The sequence below is a fragment of the Corticium candelabrum genome, chromosome 9 (genome assembly GCF_963422355.1).
Source record: "Corticium candelabrum chromosome 9, ooCorCand1.1, whole genome shotgun sequence".
Lineage (NCBI taxonomy): Eukaryota > Metazoa > Porifera > Homoscleromorpha > Homosclerophorida > Plakinidae > Corticium > Corticium candelabrum.
The window spans coordinates 6,045,325-6,061,618 of record NC_085093.1 but is presented as its reverse complement, the minus strand read 5'-3'; the positions used below and the strand labels follow the sequence as shown (position 1 = coordinate 6,061,618).

The following is a 16,294-nucleotide window of genomic DNA, read 5'->3' as shown; positions in this document are numbered from 1 at the left end:
AGGAGGTGGTCTGTCCTTGATAGGGGTGGAAAAGACTGGAGGTAACAGAAGCTCACACTGGACATTAGCATTGCACATCTGTACTTTTTCAACGGCCTGAATTCCTACAGGCAAGCATAAAAAAATTGTGTTGTTATCATGTATACAATCACTTGATATGACATGTGGGTATAGCTCCAAAACTTAGTACATGCATGCATGTGTAATTCTCTAATTTGTACGTACATTCGCACAAGTTGTTAGTCAGTAATCAAACTATCCTGTCACTCACCCCTGGAGACAGTTTTTGGCTCTACTTGAACTCTGACATTTACTGTGGATCCGCGTGGAATATCCTGTAGGCATACTGCCTGTACACCAATATCTGCATGAGTTGCACTCTTCTCATTCTCATTGTCTTCACTGTCTTGCCAAGTAGATTCCATTTCTGTTTCTCTTTCCACTGGTGCTTTTGAGTGCTGACAATTTCCTGTAGAAGCTGCAAAGTGTACGCATAAAAACCAGTCTAGACTGCAGCGAAGCCTCGCCGTTGTGTTCACACTTCAAGCCTAAAGCTACTAACCACACTTCTAGCAACACGCCTACTGCAAATCACACGTTGAGGTGCATTCATAATGCAACACTTCTATCAATTGTCAATACGACCTTACACAATAGCTACATACCCTAGCTCTTTGTCTCTTCTCATATGCTCCCCTCTTGCTTGTCAACTCACTCTCACCGCCAGTGGACGTTTGTTTCCGTGTTCGTTCCAAAGACATAGCTGACGATCCAGAGGCGCCTGTTCTCAAATTCGCTCTGACAAAATGCGTTGGAACGACGTCTTGCTTCAGGCGTGCTCGCCTGGCGATGCTAAACGATGAGGCCAAAAGATGATCGGTTTCAAAACAGTCCTCTGTAAAGTGGTCGCTGCATAGAACCGAATACCGTTAAGGCCCATTCCATTTGTCTCTAGTCCTCTGTACTGCTTCTGTTCGAAGAACTGGGTCTTGTGGGAAAGAAAACAAGCTGACTTGGTCGCTGTGTGAGTTAGAGCAGCCAGCCGCAACACATCGCTTCACCATTGTAGACCTGATTTACTTCTGCGCGCGAGCAGTTTCCGTTCAACTTGTGATGTCACGACGGACACGCCTCAAAATTGCCGGAAGATGAAAGGTGGAGCCAAATAATAGCCAAAAGAACGCTCGTTTTAACCCTTAGAGCATTAGCTAAAAATTCTAAAAAAAATTCATGCATTCATTTGACTGGCAAAGCAACGTTTCTAAGTTATAAAATAGGTAGCGATTTTTGCATGTCACCCTCCCTTTAAAGTATTGCTATTACGGTATAATAGAGTAAACCCGAAAGAAATAATATGATAAGAATTTAGTACTTGGACTGACTTTGCCGTATGTGTGGGAGTGTCCTATTGAGTCAAACCACGCGCTGCGTTTGCCGCCCCAGCGATTTCGAACTTGTGCAAGCCTCCATGCAGTGAGTTGTTATCAGCAAACATTAAACTTGACTCACTGCATCAATAGCATATACATCAATCAACATTACTTGGATTAGGTGATGCTCCTTACTTTAAAAGAGTTTCTACTTCATCAACTGCGTTATTCGCCACAACTGCGTTGTTCACAACTAACAGTAATCTTTTATCCAGTCTCATGTATCTCACCCATTCCCAAATCACATAAAGAGATCAATGAAAACAAGCTTACATTTCACCATCATAACTATTGTACAATGCATGAATGTATGTATAATGAGATATTTTTTATGTTTTCCGGCAGATTGAACAGTTTAGTTCACATAATACCCTGTGGTTTTCTTTTAATACCCTGTGGTTTCATATAGTAACATGTGGTTGTGTTCAGTATAATCGTTTCTTGAGCACAACGCAAACCTTACAGAACACCACAATCTAATTCCAATTATTTTCCAAAGTTAAAATTTACTACCACGTTTCCTGAAAAAAACCAAGGTGCCCTTCTCCTTTTCCTCGATTTTAGTCCTTGCAGTTTCAGTATAATTGACATCTTGGCAACTTCTGATAGTCATCTGTCTGTTTGAATCGTTCTTTCGATCTTTGCTACTTTGGGAGGGGCTTGCAATATTTTGATACCAGTATATCATGACTGGCAGCAGGCTTTTTGTACTCCGTACAGAATTGCTTCTGTTTCCAGTTTGTCTCATGATGAGTTGTTCATGCACAGTTTGGTTGAACAGTTCTGTGGCACAAGTGGCTTTCCCTGAGCAATTCGTATAGTTACCAACAAATCCTGCTTTTGCACACATCTCTTTCAGGAAGCCAGCTTGGAAAAATGGGTTAAACCAAAATGGCGGATCTCTCCCGTAAGTAGATCTTCTAAAATTCACTGTAAATCTACCTCTGCAGCAACAGACCTGACACTTTCGTACGCTGGTTGTCGTCCACATCACACGTCCACCGGCCATCATAAAAGTTTGATATCAACGAGTTTGATATCAACGAGTAAGTCCTCCCGTCAATTAGCTGTTCAACCAGCTTGGACTTGAAGGTGAGAAACGGTTGCCTTATGGTCTTTTGACTATTATATATGATGTGTGCATTTAGCAGCATACACTCAACTTCATGCCAGAAGATGCGTTTCCACCATTTTTTTGTCCGTCGTCCGGCGTTGTAGATAGTGACGAGTTGATCTCCTCTATCCACTCCTCTCATATATAAATTATAATCTCGAATTGCGACAGGGCAATCCAAGAAGGTGGGATTACGCCCTCTGCTTCGTCGCACTTGACACCATGTGTTGTTTTCTTGGAGAGGATGGATAGTGGAGATAACTCGCACCAATCGTTTGTCCTTCCATGTAACGCACAGAAGTGGAGATGAGACTGTCCAGTCAATTGTCCCCATTGCTGTGCGATTCTTTTCGGGTTTTGTCATATGGAGGGCTCGCGGAAACCCTTTTCTGTTCTGCCTGATGGTTCCGCAAGAAAAGATGTTGCGTTCTTGCAGATGCAGGTATAACTCCGGGTTGCTGTAGAAGTTGTCGGTGTACAGGTTCACACCTTTATATAAAGAAATGATAATATGCTAGAGAAACAATTGTTTGTAAGAATAGATACCTGTATTTTCAAAACCGAGTAACAGTCCACAGACAACCCGGTTGCCGAGGAGACCATGCTGTCTCTCAGTGAGGCTTTTCCCGGTGTATACGAGACTACGGTAGATGTAGCCGGTTTTAGCATCACTGAGGGTCCAAACCTTTATGCCCCCCATTTTGTTGGCTTATTTTTCATATATTGACGAAAGCCAATCCTTCCTTTGAACTAAACACAAATATTTATTTATAAACTGAGAAGTACCCAAAAATTCAAGTAAAGTATTTTACAGGAATCATGGCTTCGTCGATGGTAATTGGAGGGCCGATGTTGTATAGGGGCTGATGTTTTGTTGCAAGAAGTTCGTGGAACTCTCTCACTTTGTAGAGCTTGTCATATCTTTCTGTTCCACGTGCCGGTTCCTGGGTTTTGTCCGAGATATGTAAGTATCTGGAGAATGACATAGTAAGTTACGATAATAAAATTTGGTAAATAAATATTGCTAAAGATACCTAGATGTGGCCTGAAATCGATTTCTTGGCATGACTGCTTGTATTCCTATCATGGAGGTGGTCGGGTACCTTTGTTGCCAGTAATAGTCAATTCTCGGACATTTAGCGATCCCCATTGCGATGACCATTCCAAAGTAGCATTGTAACTCCCCGACTGATAGAGGTGTCCATTTGTCTTTATGTTTGTCTGGCTCAGCGGTACGGAAAACATCTGCGTACAGGTTTGTGTAGTCTACCATCATCTGCCAGACTTCGTTGTCGAAGATCTTGTTGAAAATGGACAGCTCTGTGCAGTAGGGGTCTTGGAAAGTTGTTCCGGGTTGGGGACCACTATACCCAGGAATAGGCAGCAAGCTGTCAGCTCTTTCCCATTCCAGCTCGTAACTGGCAACAGGGTCCATTGTGGACAATTGAGCTGAAGCTGGCGCTGGAGCTGGAGCTGGAGCTGCTGCTGGTGGTTGAGCAACAGCTTGCTGCCTGGCACCTCTTGCAGGTCTGGTAGCATGGACTTGGAAGGAAGGGCCGACGGCTGGTTGAACAGCTGTAGTTGTAGTAGACGGAAGACTTGTTGTAGTTGACGGAAGAATTGTAGTTGACGGAAGACTTGTAGCGGTTGGTGGAGTTTGTGACATCTATAGCATAAAACACCGTAAACATAAGTATAAAATATATTCAGACAGCAAACTAACCGTAGAAGCAGTTGTTGTTGACAGGAGACTTGTAGTTGACAAAAGACTTGTTGGCGTTCTTCGACTTCGTAATGACATTTATAGAATACAACACCGTAAACATAACTCTAAAATATATGTAGACAGCAAACTAACCCTAGAAGCAGTTGTTCTAGTTGACAGAAACCCTGTAGTTGACGGAAGACTTGTTGTAGTGGTTGGTGGAGTTTGTGATATCTATAGAATACAACTCCATAAACGTAATTCTAAAGTATATTTAGAAATCAAACCAACCAGAGAAGCAGTAGTGGACAGACTGTTAGAAGAAGCAGCAGCCGTAGCTGTAGAAACTGTGGATGTTGTCATTGTTTGCACTGTGCAAAGAGCTGAAAGAGATGTCATGTCAGGCACAGTAGTTACCGTTAGGCCTCGTTCACGTAGTAGCATCTGTAACAATATATACAACTAAGCAAATACAAGGGGTATAAGAAGCAGTACAACATGAACACCTCATGCATCTGCCCTCGCTCACCGTCGTGGCCGCCCTGCAGCAATTATAGGAGTGTGGTGCAAAGGGAGGATATAGGAAGCGGCAGAGGCAGCGACTGGATCTTGTGGTCGACCACCTCTGCTTGAATGATGTCTCTGAGCTTCCTGTTGAGCAGCGACAAGTGGTTGGACCAGAAGCTCTTGAAAGTCTAGGTGTTTCGTCTACAACATGAATAACTACCTATATACAACACATAAGAATTCAAAACTATGACACCTACTGTGGGACAGGTGGTCAGTCTGTACAAGTGCCACGAATTCGCGGCATCGGTCTCGAGGAAGTTATAAAAGAAAACGTTTGGCCAACAGAAAACCTTCCTCGAATTCGCGTAGCCACCTGTCGTCTGGTCAAAAATGTTCACACCACCCATGTACGATTGTTGTCTAGGACGACTGGTAGGCAAGGAAATTCTTTTGCCTTTCCTGAAACCAAAGTAGGTAACTGAATTTACAATACAGCAAAATTTTCAAGCTACTTACCACTGCTTTTGCTCTTTCTCTTCACTGTCAAATTCTTGCTCGACCTTTAGTGTAGGGTTGAGCAAAAGACAGGAAGGCTGTTGTCGACCCAGACTAGGTACATGCAATCGCCGTCACGTGACCAACGCCAATTGCCTCTGTCCTCCTTTTTTTATGATGGGCCCCGATATTTGTGGTGGTAAACCGGAGCAACCTCGGCGCATCGTTCCTGCAGCATATACTTTTCCTTGTGAAACAATTTAGTTGCGAGGAAACATAATGCCTACTACAGCAATGTACTAAAAATAGAAACCATACCGGAAGTGTAGTAATTGTCGACATACAAATGATAGCCCAGCCCAAGGATAGGCAATGGAAGGTTGCTGCTGGCAGGAGGCTCCAGGAGCTTTAACACTACCCGCTGAGTCAAACCCTCTTCCGGAACGCCCTGGGAGCCTAGATAAACGTCAAACGACGTGACCGGCTCCACCGGGGAGAGGATGAGTCTGAGGTTGCTAAGACCCATAGCTTAAAGCCCCACTTAATGGGTTTGTTGGGCATGTATTGCCGCATGCCGGACCTTTTTGAAAATAGTATTGCATTACAATCAAACATCTTAATGTTTATTAAATCGATTTAACCTTTTTTGAAACGAATCATTCTTTCATCGATAGCAAGTTCCTGTCCGGGTTGACAGTACATGCAGCAAGCACGCCTCATATATAATCACATATATATTATACACTGATTGTTCACACTACAAGCTGACAAATCATACCTGCTGAAGTGCTTGCTGGAACACAACTTCCGCTTGCCGAAACTAACGTTATCTCACCCTTAGAAAGGCAGCTAACATCTAAAGATTACGTCAGAAGTTTCTTATTTGTTGTGCTAGTGCAAAAGATATATTTGAGGTTTTTCGTGTATAGATTACTAAGTGTGGATTGTTTTCAATTGTGAGTAATTTTGAGGAACCAATCTACAAATAAGCAAGGTCAGAACAGTACTTGTAATATTTTGTAGTAATGCACTGGCGTTTCTGTAACATTTTGGATGTTGTGGTATGCATGGCATTGATAGCACCAAATAATATTTGATATAGTCAAGAACCAATTGTAGTTGTTGATACCCGAGTATCAAAATTTATTGCTAATATTTCTAATATTTCTAAATTGGATTCAAGTATAATTTTTTTCATTGTGGTAAACATAAAAGCAATCCCTAGTGGGAGTGCAGCACAGATATACTTCGCATACTTCACAGTACGACCGTACACGCAATCCTTTTCCTACCAAAATTCCTGCCTTTTGCATTGAGTCGCTGCACACTCTGCAACCACGGCGGTTTTCTGAAAAAAGGAGATTATGTCCCAGCATTGCGTTCAGTCTTATATGGACCGGGTGTATTCTGGGTCGTCCCATTTGTCGTCGATAAGTCCTCCCGTCAATTAGCTGTTCAACCAGCTTGGACTTGAAGGTGAGAAACGGTTGTCTTATGGCCTTCTGACTATTGTACATGATGTGTGCATTTAGCAGCATACACTCAACTTCATGCCAGAAGATCCGTTTCCACCATTTTTTTGTCCGTCGTCCGGCGTTGTAGATAGTGACGAGTTGATCTCCTCTATCCACTCCTCTCATGTATACATTATAATCTCGAATTGCGACAGGGCAATCCAAGAAGGTGGGATTACGCCCTCTGCTTCGTCGCACTTGACACCATGTGTTGTTTTCTTGGAGAGATGGATAGTGGAGATAACTCGCACCAATCGTTTGTCCTTCCATGTAACGCACAGAAGTGGAGATGAGACTGTCCAGTCAATTGTCCCCATTTCTGTGCGATTCTCCTCGCGTTTCGTCATATGAAGGGCTCGCGGAAACCCTTTCCTGTTCTGCCTGATGGTTCCGGAAGAAAAGATGTTGCGTTCTTGCAGATGCAGGTATAACTCCGGGTTGCTGTAGAAATTGTCGGTGTACAGGTTCACACCTTTATATAAAGAAATGATAATATGCTAGAGAAACAATTGTTTGTAAAAATAGATACCTGTATTTTCAAAACCGAGTAACAGTCCACAGACAACCCGGTTGCCGAGGAGACCATGCTGTGTCTCAGTGAGGCTTTTCCCGGTGTATACGAGACTACGGTAGACGTAGCCGGTTTTAGCATCACTGAGGGTCCAAACCTTTATGCCCCATTTTGTTGGCTTATCTTTCATGTATTGGCGAAAGCCAATCCTTCCTTTGAACTAAACACAAATATTTATTTATATACTGAGAAGTATCCAAAAATTCAAGGAAAGTATTTTACAGGAATCATGGCTTCGTCGATGGTAATTTGAGGGCCGATGTTGTATAGGGGCTGATGTTTTGTTGCAAGAAGATCGTGGAACTCTCTCACTTTGTAGAGCTTGTCATATTCTTTTGTTCCACGTGCCGGTTCCTGAGTTCTGTCCGAGATATGGAAGTATCTGGAGAATGACATTGTAAATTACGATAATAAAATTTGGTAAATAAATATTGCTAAAGATACCTAGATATAGCCTGGAATCGATTTCTTGGCATGACTGCCTGTACTCCTACCTGGCAGGTGGTCGGGTACCTTTGTTGCCAGTAATAATCGATTCTCGGACATTTAGCGATCCCCATTGCTATAACCATTCCAAAGTAGCATTGTAACTCCCCGACTGACAGAGGTGTCCATTTGTCTTTATGTTTGTCTGGCTCAGCGGTACGGAAAACATCTGCGTACAGGTTTGTGTAGTCAACCATCATCTGCCAGACTTCGTTATCAAAGATCTTGCTGAAAATGGACAGCTCTGTGCAGCCGGGGTCTTGGAAAGTTGTTCCGGGTTGGGGACCACTATACCCAGGAATAGGCAGCAAGCTGTCAGCTCTTTCCCATTCCAGCTCGTAAGTGTCAACAGGGTCCATTGTGGACAATTGAGCTGGAGCTGGCGCTGGAGCTGGAGCTGGAGCTGCTGCTGGTGGTTGAGCAACAGCTTGCTGCCTGGCACCTCTTGCAGGTCTGGTAGCATGGACTTGGAAGGAAGGGCCGACGGCTGGTTGAACAGCTGTAGTTGTAGTAGACGGAAGACTTGTTGTAGCGGTTGGTGGAGATTGTGACATCTATAGAATACAACACCGTAAACATAACTCTAAAATATATGTAGACAGCAAACTAACAGTTGTTCTAGTTGATGGAAGACTTGTTGTAGCGGTTGGTGGAGTTTGTGACATCTCTAGCATAAGACTCTGTAAACATAACTATAAAATATATTTAGACAGCAAACTAACCGTAGAAGCAGTTGTAGGTGACGGGAGACTTGTTGTTGACAAAAAACTTGGTGTTCTTCGACTTCGTAATGACATCTATAGAATACAACACCGTAAACATAACTCTAAAATATATGTAGACAGCAAACTAACAGTTGTTCTAGTTGACGGAAGACTTGTAGCGGTTGGTGGAGATTGTGACATCTATAAAATACAACTCCATAAACGTAATTGTAAAGTATATTTAGAAATCAAACTAACCAGAGAAGCAGTAGTGGAAAAACTGTTAGAAGCAGAAGCAGCCGTAGCTGTAGAAACTGGTGTACTTGTCATGGTTTGCACAGTGCAAAGAGCCAAAAGAGATGTCATGTCAGGCACAGTAGTTACTGTTTGGCCTCGTTCACGTAGTAGCATATGTAACATACAAAACAATAAACAAAGGTCTAATTGTTTTAGACAGCATACGAACAGGAATTGTCACTGTCGAGGGTGCTGAACGTCTCGGAGCTGAAGTGATGGTGGGGAACAATGTCTATATTATACAACACTGTGAACAAAAATTATCATTGTTTTGACAGGATACTCACCCTAGCAGCACTGGCACCAGCATGTGCGACAGTCCTAGAAGGACGAACATGTACGACAGGAGACCGAGACGAACGAGTTTGGACAGAAGGAGACAGAGAGGCAGGAGAATATACGACAGGAGACTGAGAAGAATGTAGTATAGGAGAACAGGGAGCATCTATCACAGAGAATTTAGTTAGTAATGATAAAATATTGAACTTTTGTTGAAATTACCAGGTGACTGTGATGTATTATTGTTTGCTATAGGAGATAGAGACGAAGAAAACAGAGGAGACAGGGAAACATCAAGTGCAGGGGAAACGGGAGCATCTGTCACGGAACAGTTAGCAATGACGAGTAATGCAATTTTGTTGAAATTACCAGGTAGCTGTAACATGTCGTCGTTTCTTGGCCTCTTGGGTGTACCTCTCTCGGACCTTCTATACAGCACTTCCTAATGATTTGTTATTTCAGTGCAATAAAATTTGTGCCCATCACCATGTCTTCTTCCATCAATGTCTAAATTATATATAAACATTTTACGTTACTACTACCGAATGAAATAACAGCAACAATGTACCTGTTGTAAATACGCTATGTCTTACATCGTCTATAACATTAGCATATGCAAGTTCAACTGATCATAAAACAAATATTACTTGAAATTACCATCCGAAGAGTCATCCGTGAAGGTGGTGACATCTAAGGATGGTATTCCTTCTTCTGTAAAAATCCATTCATTTGAGAACTTATTGCAGCAGTACTGTTCATTCAAACCATGGAGAGTAAGAAATTTATATTTATTTTCGTCGCGTGACTCCATCAGTTCTGCCACGGCTTCTTCTTCTATCATATTTACAATAAATAATAACACTTTGCTACTTGATAGAATAAATCTAATAAAATTTGGCGTATTTTGACATTACTGTACCTCTCATCACACGAGGAGGAGGATCATCTGACAAAACACCATCCAACACCGCAGATCCTATAACTGTTTGCCCTCCATCGTATTCGGGCTCATCGTCAGACCCTCCAAAAGCCTCTTCATCGCTGTCGCTTTCCACTTCATCCAAATGCAATGTGTTCCCGAAGAAACGTCGAGGGAGTGCCATTGCCCGGAAGTAAAACAACACCCGAACAACAAAACAACAAAGTGAACGTACCTGCAAGGCTTCTTCTTATATAGTCGACGTCTGCTGTACTTGCTGACCTGTGCAAAAGCCCGATACATGGTGTCATTGCGGGAGGGGAAATTCCGCATACATCCGGTATTATGTAACACGCTGACTACACATTTCCCCACTGCACTACTCAGCTCTTTTTGTCCCGAGGACGGAGAAAATCACGTCAGCAGTATATTTCATCATGCAGCTATCAGATGACGTCAATAAACAGCCCCCCAAAAATTTTTTTTACGTTGCGTCAGTATCCAGCAAGTTGACTTCCGGTGCTCAAACACCATGCCGTTAGAAAATCCCGTATGCGTCGCGTTGGTAGTACATATCAATGGTATTGTAGTGGTGAACACACGGTCGCGAAACATGGCGTTGAACGGGCTGCATGGCAACGACAAACTTGGGGACTGCGCATGCTCGCACTACCCGAGCTCCGGGTAGTATGTAGATAAAGAGAGCCGTCTGTTGTTGGTGTAGTGGCACCCTTATCCCCAAGACGGAGATTGGGTGCCACCTGGCCCTCAGCACTTGGGCCGGCTGGTTCTTCTGTTTCCTGTACCCAGTGCTGGCGTTAGGGACGGCTCTGTTAGGCGTTCTGTGTGCTCTGCCCCTACCTCCTGGGACAACGGGACTTTTTCTTTGGAATGATAAGCTTATTCAACGAAACAAAAACATTCTGTAACACTTTCCATTTTCACAAATTGTTTATCTACTAACCTTCAATGCATGAGAGATGGCAATAAACCGTCGTCCCGACATAGTCTTTTAAAAGATCGGTTGGCCCCAAAACTCACTTTGGGACCAGTAGTGGTCGATCTGGGGCAGACGGACTAATCCCATGCCCGACACAAGGCCGAAATAGGCTCTGAGCTCTTGGGGGGTGTCGTGCTGCCACTGGAAGCTCTTCTCCGTTGCTTTCCTATTTCGTCTCTTGCTGTTCGTCCAGGCCGCCATCTTAAGGAGGATGTTGTCATTGAAATAGAGGGAGAAAAGGTCGAGACGTGTGGGGTTGTCAGGAAGGTGAGGAGGTAGATGGGCACCGACAGGACGTGTGGTTCGAAAGGGGTAGGGAGACTTTAACATCCTCAGTCTGGGTGGTGAGCTTCCAGAGGAGGACGATTACTAACATGCGCACTTTGAGGGCGGGTTAGTTTTCAACCAATGAGCAACGGTGAAATCCCGTACCCTATTATGTGGTTTGCCTCATTGCATGCTGCAGTGTCGTGGAAACAACACCCAGCAATGGCGGTAGTCGTCATCTTGAGGGGCTGCGAATCGTTCTATTACAATCTCCCTTGTTTTCCCGTACTGGATGCAAGACTAACGCGTATTCGTATGGCTTCAATGAATGAAAGTGGCAAGCAAGGTGTTGCTTTTGATGAATTCTGCCGCCCGGCGCTGCTTCATGGCGTTACACTACCCCAACGTGTAACTCCAATTGTCTCATTTGACATTCAGGCAAGTCTGATCTACTAGTAGCTATAATCTGAGGAAACCTGTAGAATTGATGGCCTACTCTTGTGCTAATTAATTCTTTGCAACTGTCAAGTGTGGAGACAGACATCTTTCAGAATCCGCGCCCACTGTTTCCTGCAGTAGATTGTCCAGCTATATGGGAGTGGGCAGTGTGTGATCAACATGCCCATGTAGACGTAACGCGCTCATGCCTCGAAGGAGCGTCATCGTATCTTCAACAAGAAGTAAGCTACCACCTTGAGGGTGAAAAGGAAGACAGTGGTGAAGACTTGCCCAACGTTGGAGCCATCGAGGCAGCAGAAGAATCTGACAGTGGATCAGAAGAAGTCTATGGTGGGTTGAAATGCGTTTGTGAATATTTGTTTTGGAGCGTGTTAAGTATTTTTGTCGTCTATAGAGGACAACGCCAGATTCAAATGTTTGGGATGCACAAAAGAAAGGACTTACCAGGAATGCCTAAAAGCGGCTAGAGAGAAAATGGAGCAGGACACGTTTGTGCCTATTCGTCTACTTAAAGAGAACAGCAATCCTGTAGATCAACAAGCAGTCGCTTTGCAATGTCAACTGCAACAAGGCGGAGGTTGGACTACATTTGGATATGTTGCAAGAGAGCTGACAGGATATGTTAGAAAAGCAATGGACAGTAACCAAGTGCGTAGTGTTTCTTTTAAATGGGTGAAGTGGAGAAGCTGGGCAAGGTCTGGGATGGGCTATTATGCAGCTATAGATGTAGTTATACGAGGGTACTGGGCACATGCTGTTCACGCAAAATCCAGCTTCTGATAGTAGTTAGTGTGCAGTGTACCTTAGCAATATAATATTGAATATATGGTCTAGACACCTATGTGCTGAACGCAGTAAAGTATGGTGTTTTCCTGTCTCCTTGTCAGTCTGTCTGTCTGTCTGTCTGTCTGTCTGTCTGTCAATGGTAGTATAATTTCAAACATCGAAACTATTACAGGCTAGAGGAGCTAGTACAGCCACGTCTAAAGTAAAATATTTGAAAGTTTTGTTCTCTGCATAAACTACACTTGAAAAAACATATATGATATATGGACCGTATTGGTCCACGTTTCTTCTCTATTATCACAGATAACACTTCTTATTTGCCACTTCTCAGCACCCCCTCTACCTTGCGGTAGATAACTTTCGCATTGCATTTTTGCAACTGAACTGAAATGCGTTGTCTCCACTGCAGCAAAAACTCCGCCCTGTTCAGTCTTCCCAAGTCGTCTGTAGATCTGAGGGACAATTGTTGTAGATAACATTCTGATTCCTTGCCCCATCTTCCAAAATGCTCCAGGACTAAAGGGACAATGGTGAACGATTCTCCCCCAGGAAGGAGTTGTTTGTAATATTTGGTCAGCTTCTTCTCTTCTCTCTTTAGTGCTGCAGCTCCATCTGTGTGTGCTGCACTGCTGACGATTTCAGAGCTCCATGGGTGCGCCAGTGAGATGTCCAGGTCCACATTAGACCCAGAGCCACAGTCAAAAACAGAGATATCCGGGCGGTCATTTGAGTTTGAGTACCTGTTTCTAGGTTCCCGTCGGTGGTGTATATGGAGATCTCTCAAACAATCTGCCCACACTGCAGCTATGGACTCGTGGGACCAGACAGGCCCACCACCCCATTTACATGTCAAGAAATGATAGCCAGATCCATCAAGGGAGACACCGCAATCACATCTTTGGATATATCCTTTGAAGGGCATAGACAATCCCAACCTCATGCAGGCCGCCAAGCGAAAATCGCGGGATTCTAGTGCGAGCTTCTGCGAAGTTGGTATCGTATTTATCCATGCCCCTGCCCCTTTGCCTTGCAAAGACCGAAGTCTTGCTGCCTCTCTATCGCATGAGCTTATCATAATCATGTCAGTGATGGCAGTGCTGGCTAAATCCTGTGTCAGTTTTCTTTGTAGTTTACTTTTATTCCGTAGCATATCTTCCAGTTGTTTGTCAGAAGGCACTGCCTCACGAAGAGCTTGAGCTATAGAACCTCTCTGGGGATCACCGTGGTCACCGTGGACAACATTATCAAGAATTTGATTCAGACTTGAAAAATAGTTTGGCAACTCTTTGATGCTGTGGGCCCACGATGAGACAAACGCACATTGAGAGAGCGATACTAGTGGTGTCATGCCAAATCCACCTACTCTGATTGGCAGGGAAGCCTGAGCCCAAGGTTTATCTCCAATATTTTCGTAGCCCATCAAAAGAGTGAATGTCTTCCTGGTTAGTGAGTCGTGGATTCTGGCCGCTGGAAGTAATAATGCAGGCGACACTGTTCGAGCAAGATGGTTGAGTCGAGGTACATGGCAATATCGCAGCAACAACATCGCACTCTGAACATCCCCTAGATCTACTAGCTTATCACATAGCTGGCTGCCTGATTTAGCAGTGTCATCACAAGAAGCAAAAATGAAATCATCCCTGCCTATTGGGGTCCCAAGAATCACTGTGCCATCAGATGTGACTGGGATAGACGAGGCTGTGTTACATGACAGGCATGGTGAGTCTAAACCAGAATAGATCTTGCATTTATGATTGGCAATTGAAAGGCCAATGGCTTCAAATGCAGGTCGTAGATCATCTAAAGCAGATAGGACATCTTGGGGCAAACCAACCATGAAGACATCATCAAGGTAAGCCAAAACTCTGATAGAGGGGTTTGAATTCTGCAGATCACTCAAGATTGGATGTATTGCTGTCGAGAAAAGTGCGGGGCCCAGGGGATCACCCTGATGAATCCCTTCCTCGGACTGGATGATGACTGGAGAACCCCCTTGCTGAAAAAGTAGAGAACTAGGTTTAGAATACATTTGAGAGACATGATGTAAAATGTCAGGGTGTCTTGAGGACACTTGCTCTAGCAGATGCTGTCTGTGTACAGAGTTGAAGGCATTCTTGACATCTGTCTTCACAAAGATCCTATCACAGTCTTCCTCCAAAAGCAGTTGTACATGGTGCACAAGCATCTCTAAACCCCCGTCAGTAGCCACACCATGCTGTAGGGGATGGAAAAAGTTGGCAAAATCACTTCTTTTCTGCATGCACATTGCTTTGGCAGTGAGACGCCGCAGGGTTTCGCCTATTGCAATTGGCCTTACATCCCCATTAGGTTTTGGTAAAGCGATGAGACGTGATGATGACAAAAGAGATGTCACTGGATCAGGTAAGTTTCCCTGAGCGATACAAGAGCAAGCAAAATAAAGGCAATCAGCTAGCTCTTCATTCTCAAGTAGGACACGGAAATGTTCGTACCGCCAACCTGACGGCCCTGTACCTGATCCGTTTGGAGAACTTTGAATTGCTTTGAAGAGTTGACTCCTACTCAAAGATATCTGGTCACTGGTACATTTTCTCTGAGAAATCTCTTTCTTGCTCTTAGGGTGTTTATTAGAAAGCTTCTTGACTGTTTGAGATGTTGGAGGAGCCAGGCCTGAGCTCATGAGAACTCTAGATGCTCGAGAAAGCTCTCCACACCTTATTAGCCTCAAAGCTGCTTTTCGTGTCTCTAATCGATTGTCTACGGTTGTCTTAGATGGCTGAGACTCATTAAACTTAGCCAAACTGCCCCATTCAAAATTTAGGAACTGATGGTAAAGAGACTTCACTTGTTTCGAACTAGCTCTTCCACCTCTAGAGAGGGGAGACAGCAGCATTCTTGGAAGCAAAAAGAACAGTTTCCAAGGTGACTCATCCAAAGGATTGTCTCTTATTTGGCGCATAACATATAGGCTGTCTGTCTGTCTGTCTGTCTGTCTGTCTGTCTGTCTGTCTGTCTGTCTGCTAGTCTGTCTCCTAACCTGTTTAGTCGTGTCAGTGTGGTCGTCTACCTAGGATGTGTATGGTAACCATTATCTCAAACAAGTCTCCCAAGTGTCAATAAGTACTAGTAATAGAATCTCTTCCTGGTTGTGGCAGTTGTGGTGGTTGAGGTAATACAGGTGGATTGCTGTGAAATTGCTGCCTTATCGTTTTAGTTCCTCTCACTGGCATTGATGCCCTGCCGACAAGGATCTGTCCTACATCTTCTCTTCGAGGTAGCCGTAGAAAATCAAGTCTTTCCCTGCTATCACTAGTGGGACTGTCGAAACAGGGAATGTCGTGTATTCTGAAACGGTTCTTGTCACTTGTGTGGTAGTAGAATAGCAGATCGGGGTCTATTCTCTTTATAAACTCGTTGCAAATGACCCTCCATCGGTTTTGTATCGCTTTGAGACTGTAATTTAGTCCAAGTTGATTGTGGAGGATCGAAAGAAACTTTCCACATCATCACTTGAAGAGGCCCTGGGATGCTCCGGAATCTCATGTAGTTCCGATGATTGCCGTCGGCGATACTCCTGACTCTCAATGTTGGTTAGGACGGCAATTAGAGTTTCTCGGCTGAATACTCTGATGCCTTTCACTGGCCTGCAACACAAGTTTTTGTGAACCACCTGAAAATGGTATTAATTAACCAGTTAACTCACTGATTTACTTCTAGATAACTGAAGTCATAACTCTGTCTATGCCAAGGCATTAATTCATCCAAGACATATTGAAGCA

General features: G+C 43.9%; 3 protein-coding genes across 3 annotated transcripts; 1 reads left to right on the top strand and 2 right to left on the bottom strand.

Moving 5' to 3' along the window:
* Positions 1-6,757: 6,757 nt before the first annotated feature.
* Positions 6,758-8,859, bottom strand: LOC134184724 (piggyBac transposable element-derived protein 3-like). Its single transcript, XM_062652469.1, has 8 exons — positions 8,788-8,859; positions 8,676-8,730; positions 8,548-8,622; positions 8,437-8,492; positions 7,784-8,379; positions 7,562-7,721; positions 7,298-7,499; positions 6,758-7,240 (listed from the first exon to the last, which is right to left on the bottom strand). Exons 1-8 carry the CDS (start codon positions 8,857-8,859, stop codon positions 6,891-6,893), a joined length of 1,566 nt encoding a protein of 521 aa, XP_062508453.1. The 3' UTR covers positions 6,758-6,890.
* Positions 8,860-11,513: 2,654 nt separating this feature from the next.
* Positions 11,514-12,599, top strand: LOC134184723 (uncharacterized). Its single transcript, XM_062652468.1, has 3 exons — positions 11,514-11,746; positions 11,821-12,080; positions 12,145-12,599. The coding sequence occupies exons 1-3, from the start codon at positions 11,514-11,516 to the stop codon at positions 12,528-12,530; spliced, it is 879 nt and encodes a 292-aa protein (XP_062508452.1). The 3' UTR covers positions 12,531-12,599.
* Positions 12,600-12,646: 47 nt separating this feature from the next.
* Positions 12,647-15,474, bottom strand: LOC134184722 (uncharacterized). The gene has a single exon (XM_062652467.1). The coding sequence runs from the start codon at positions 15,472-15,474 to the stop codon at positions 12,850-12,852; it is 2,625 nt and encodes an 874-aa protein (XP_062508451.1). The 3' UTR covers positions 12,647-12,849.
* Between the last annotated feature and the right edge of the window lie 820 nt (positions 15,475-16,294).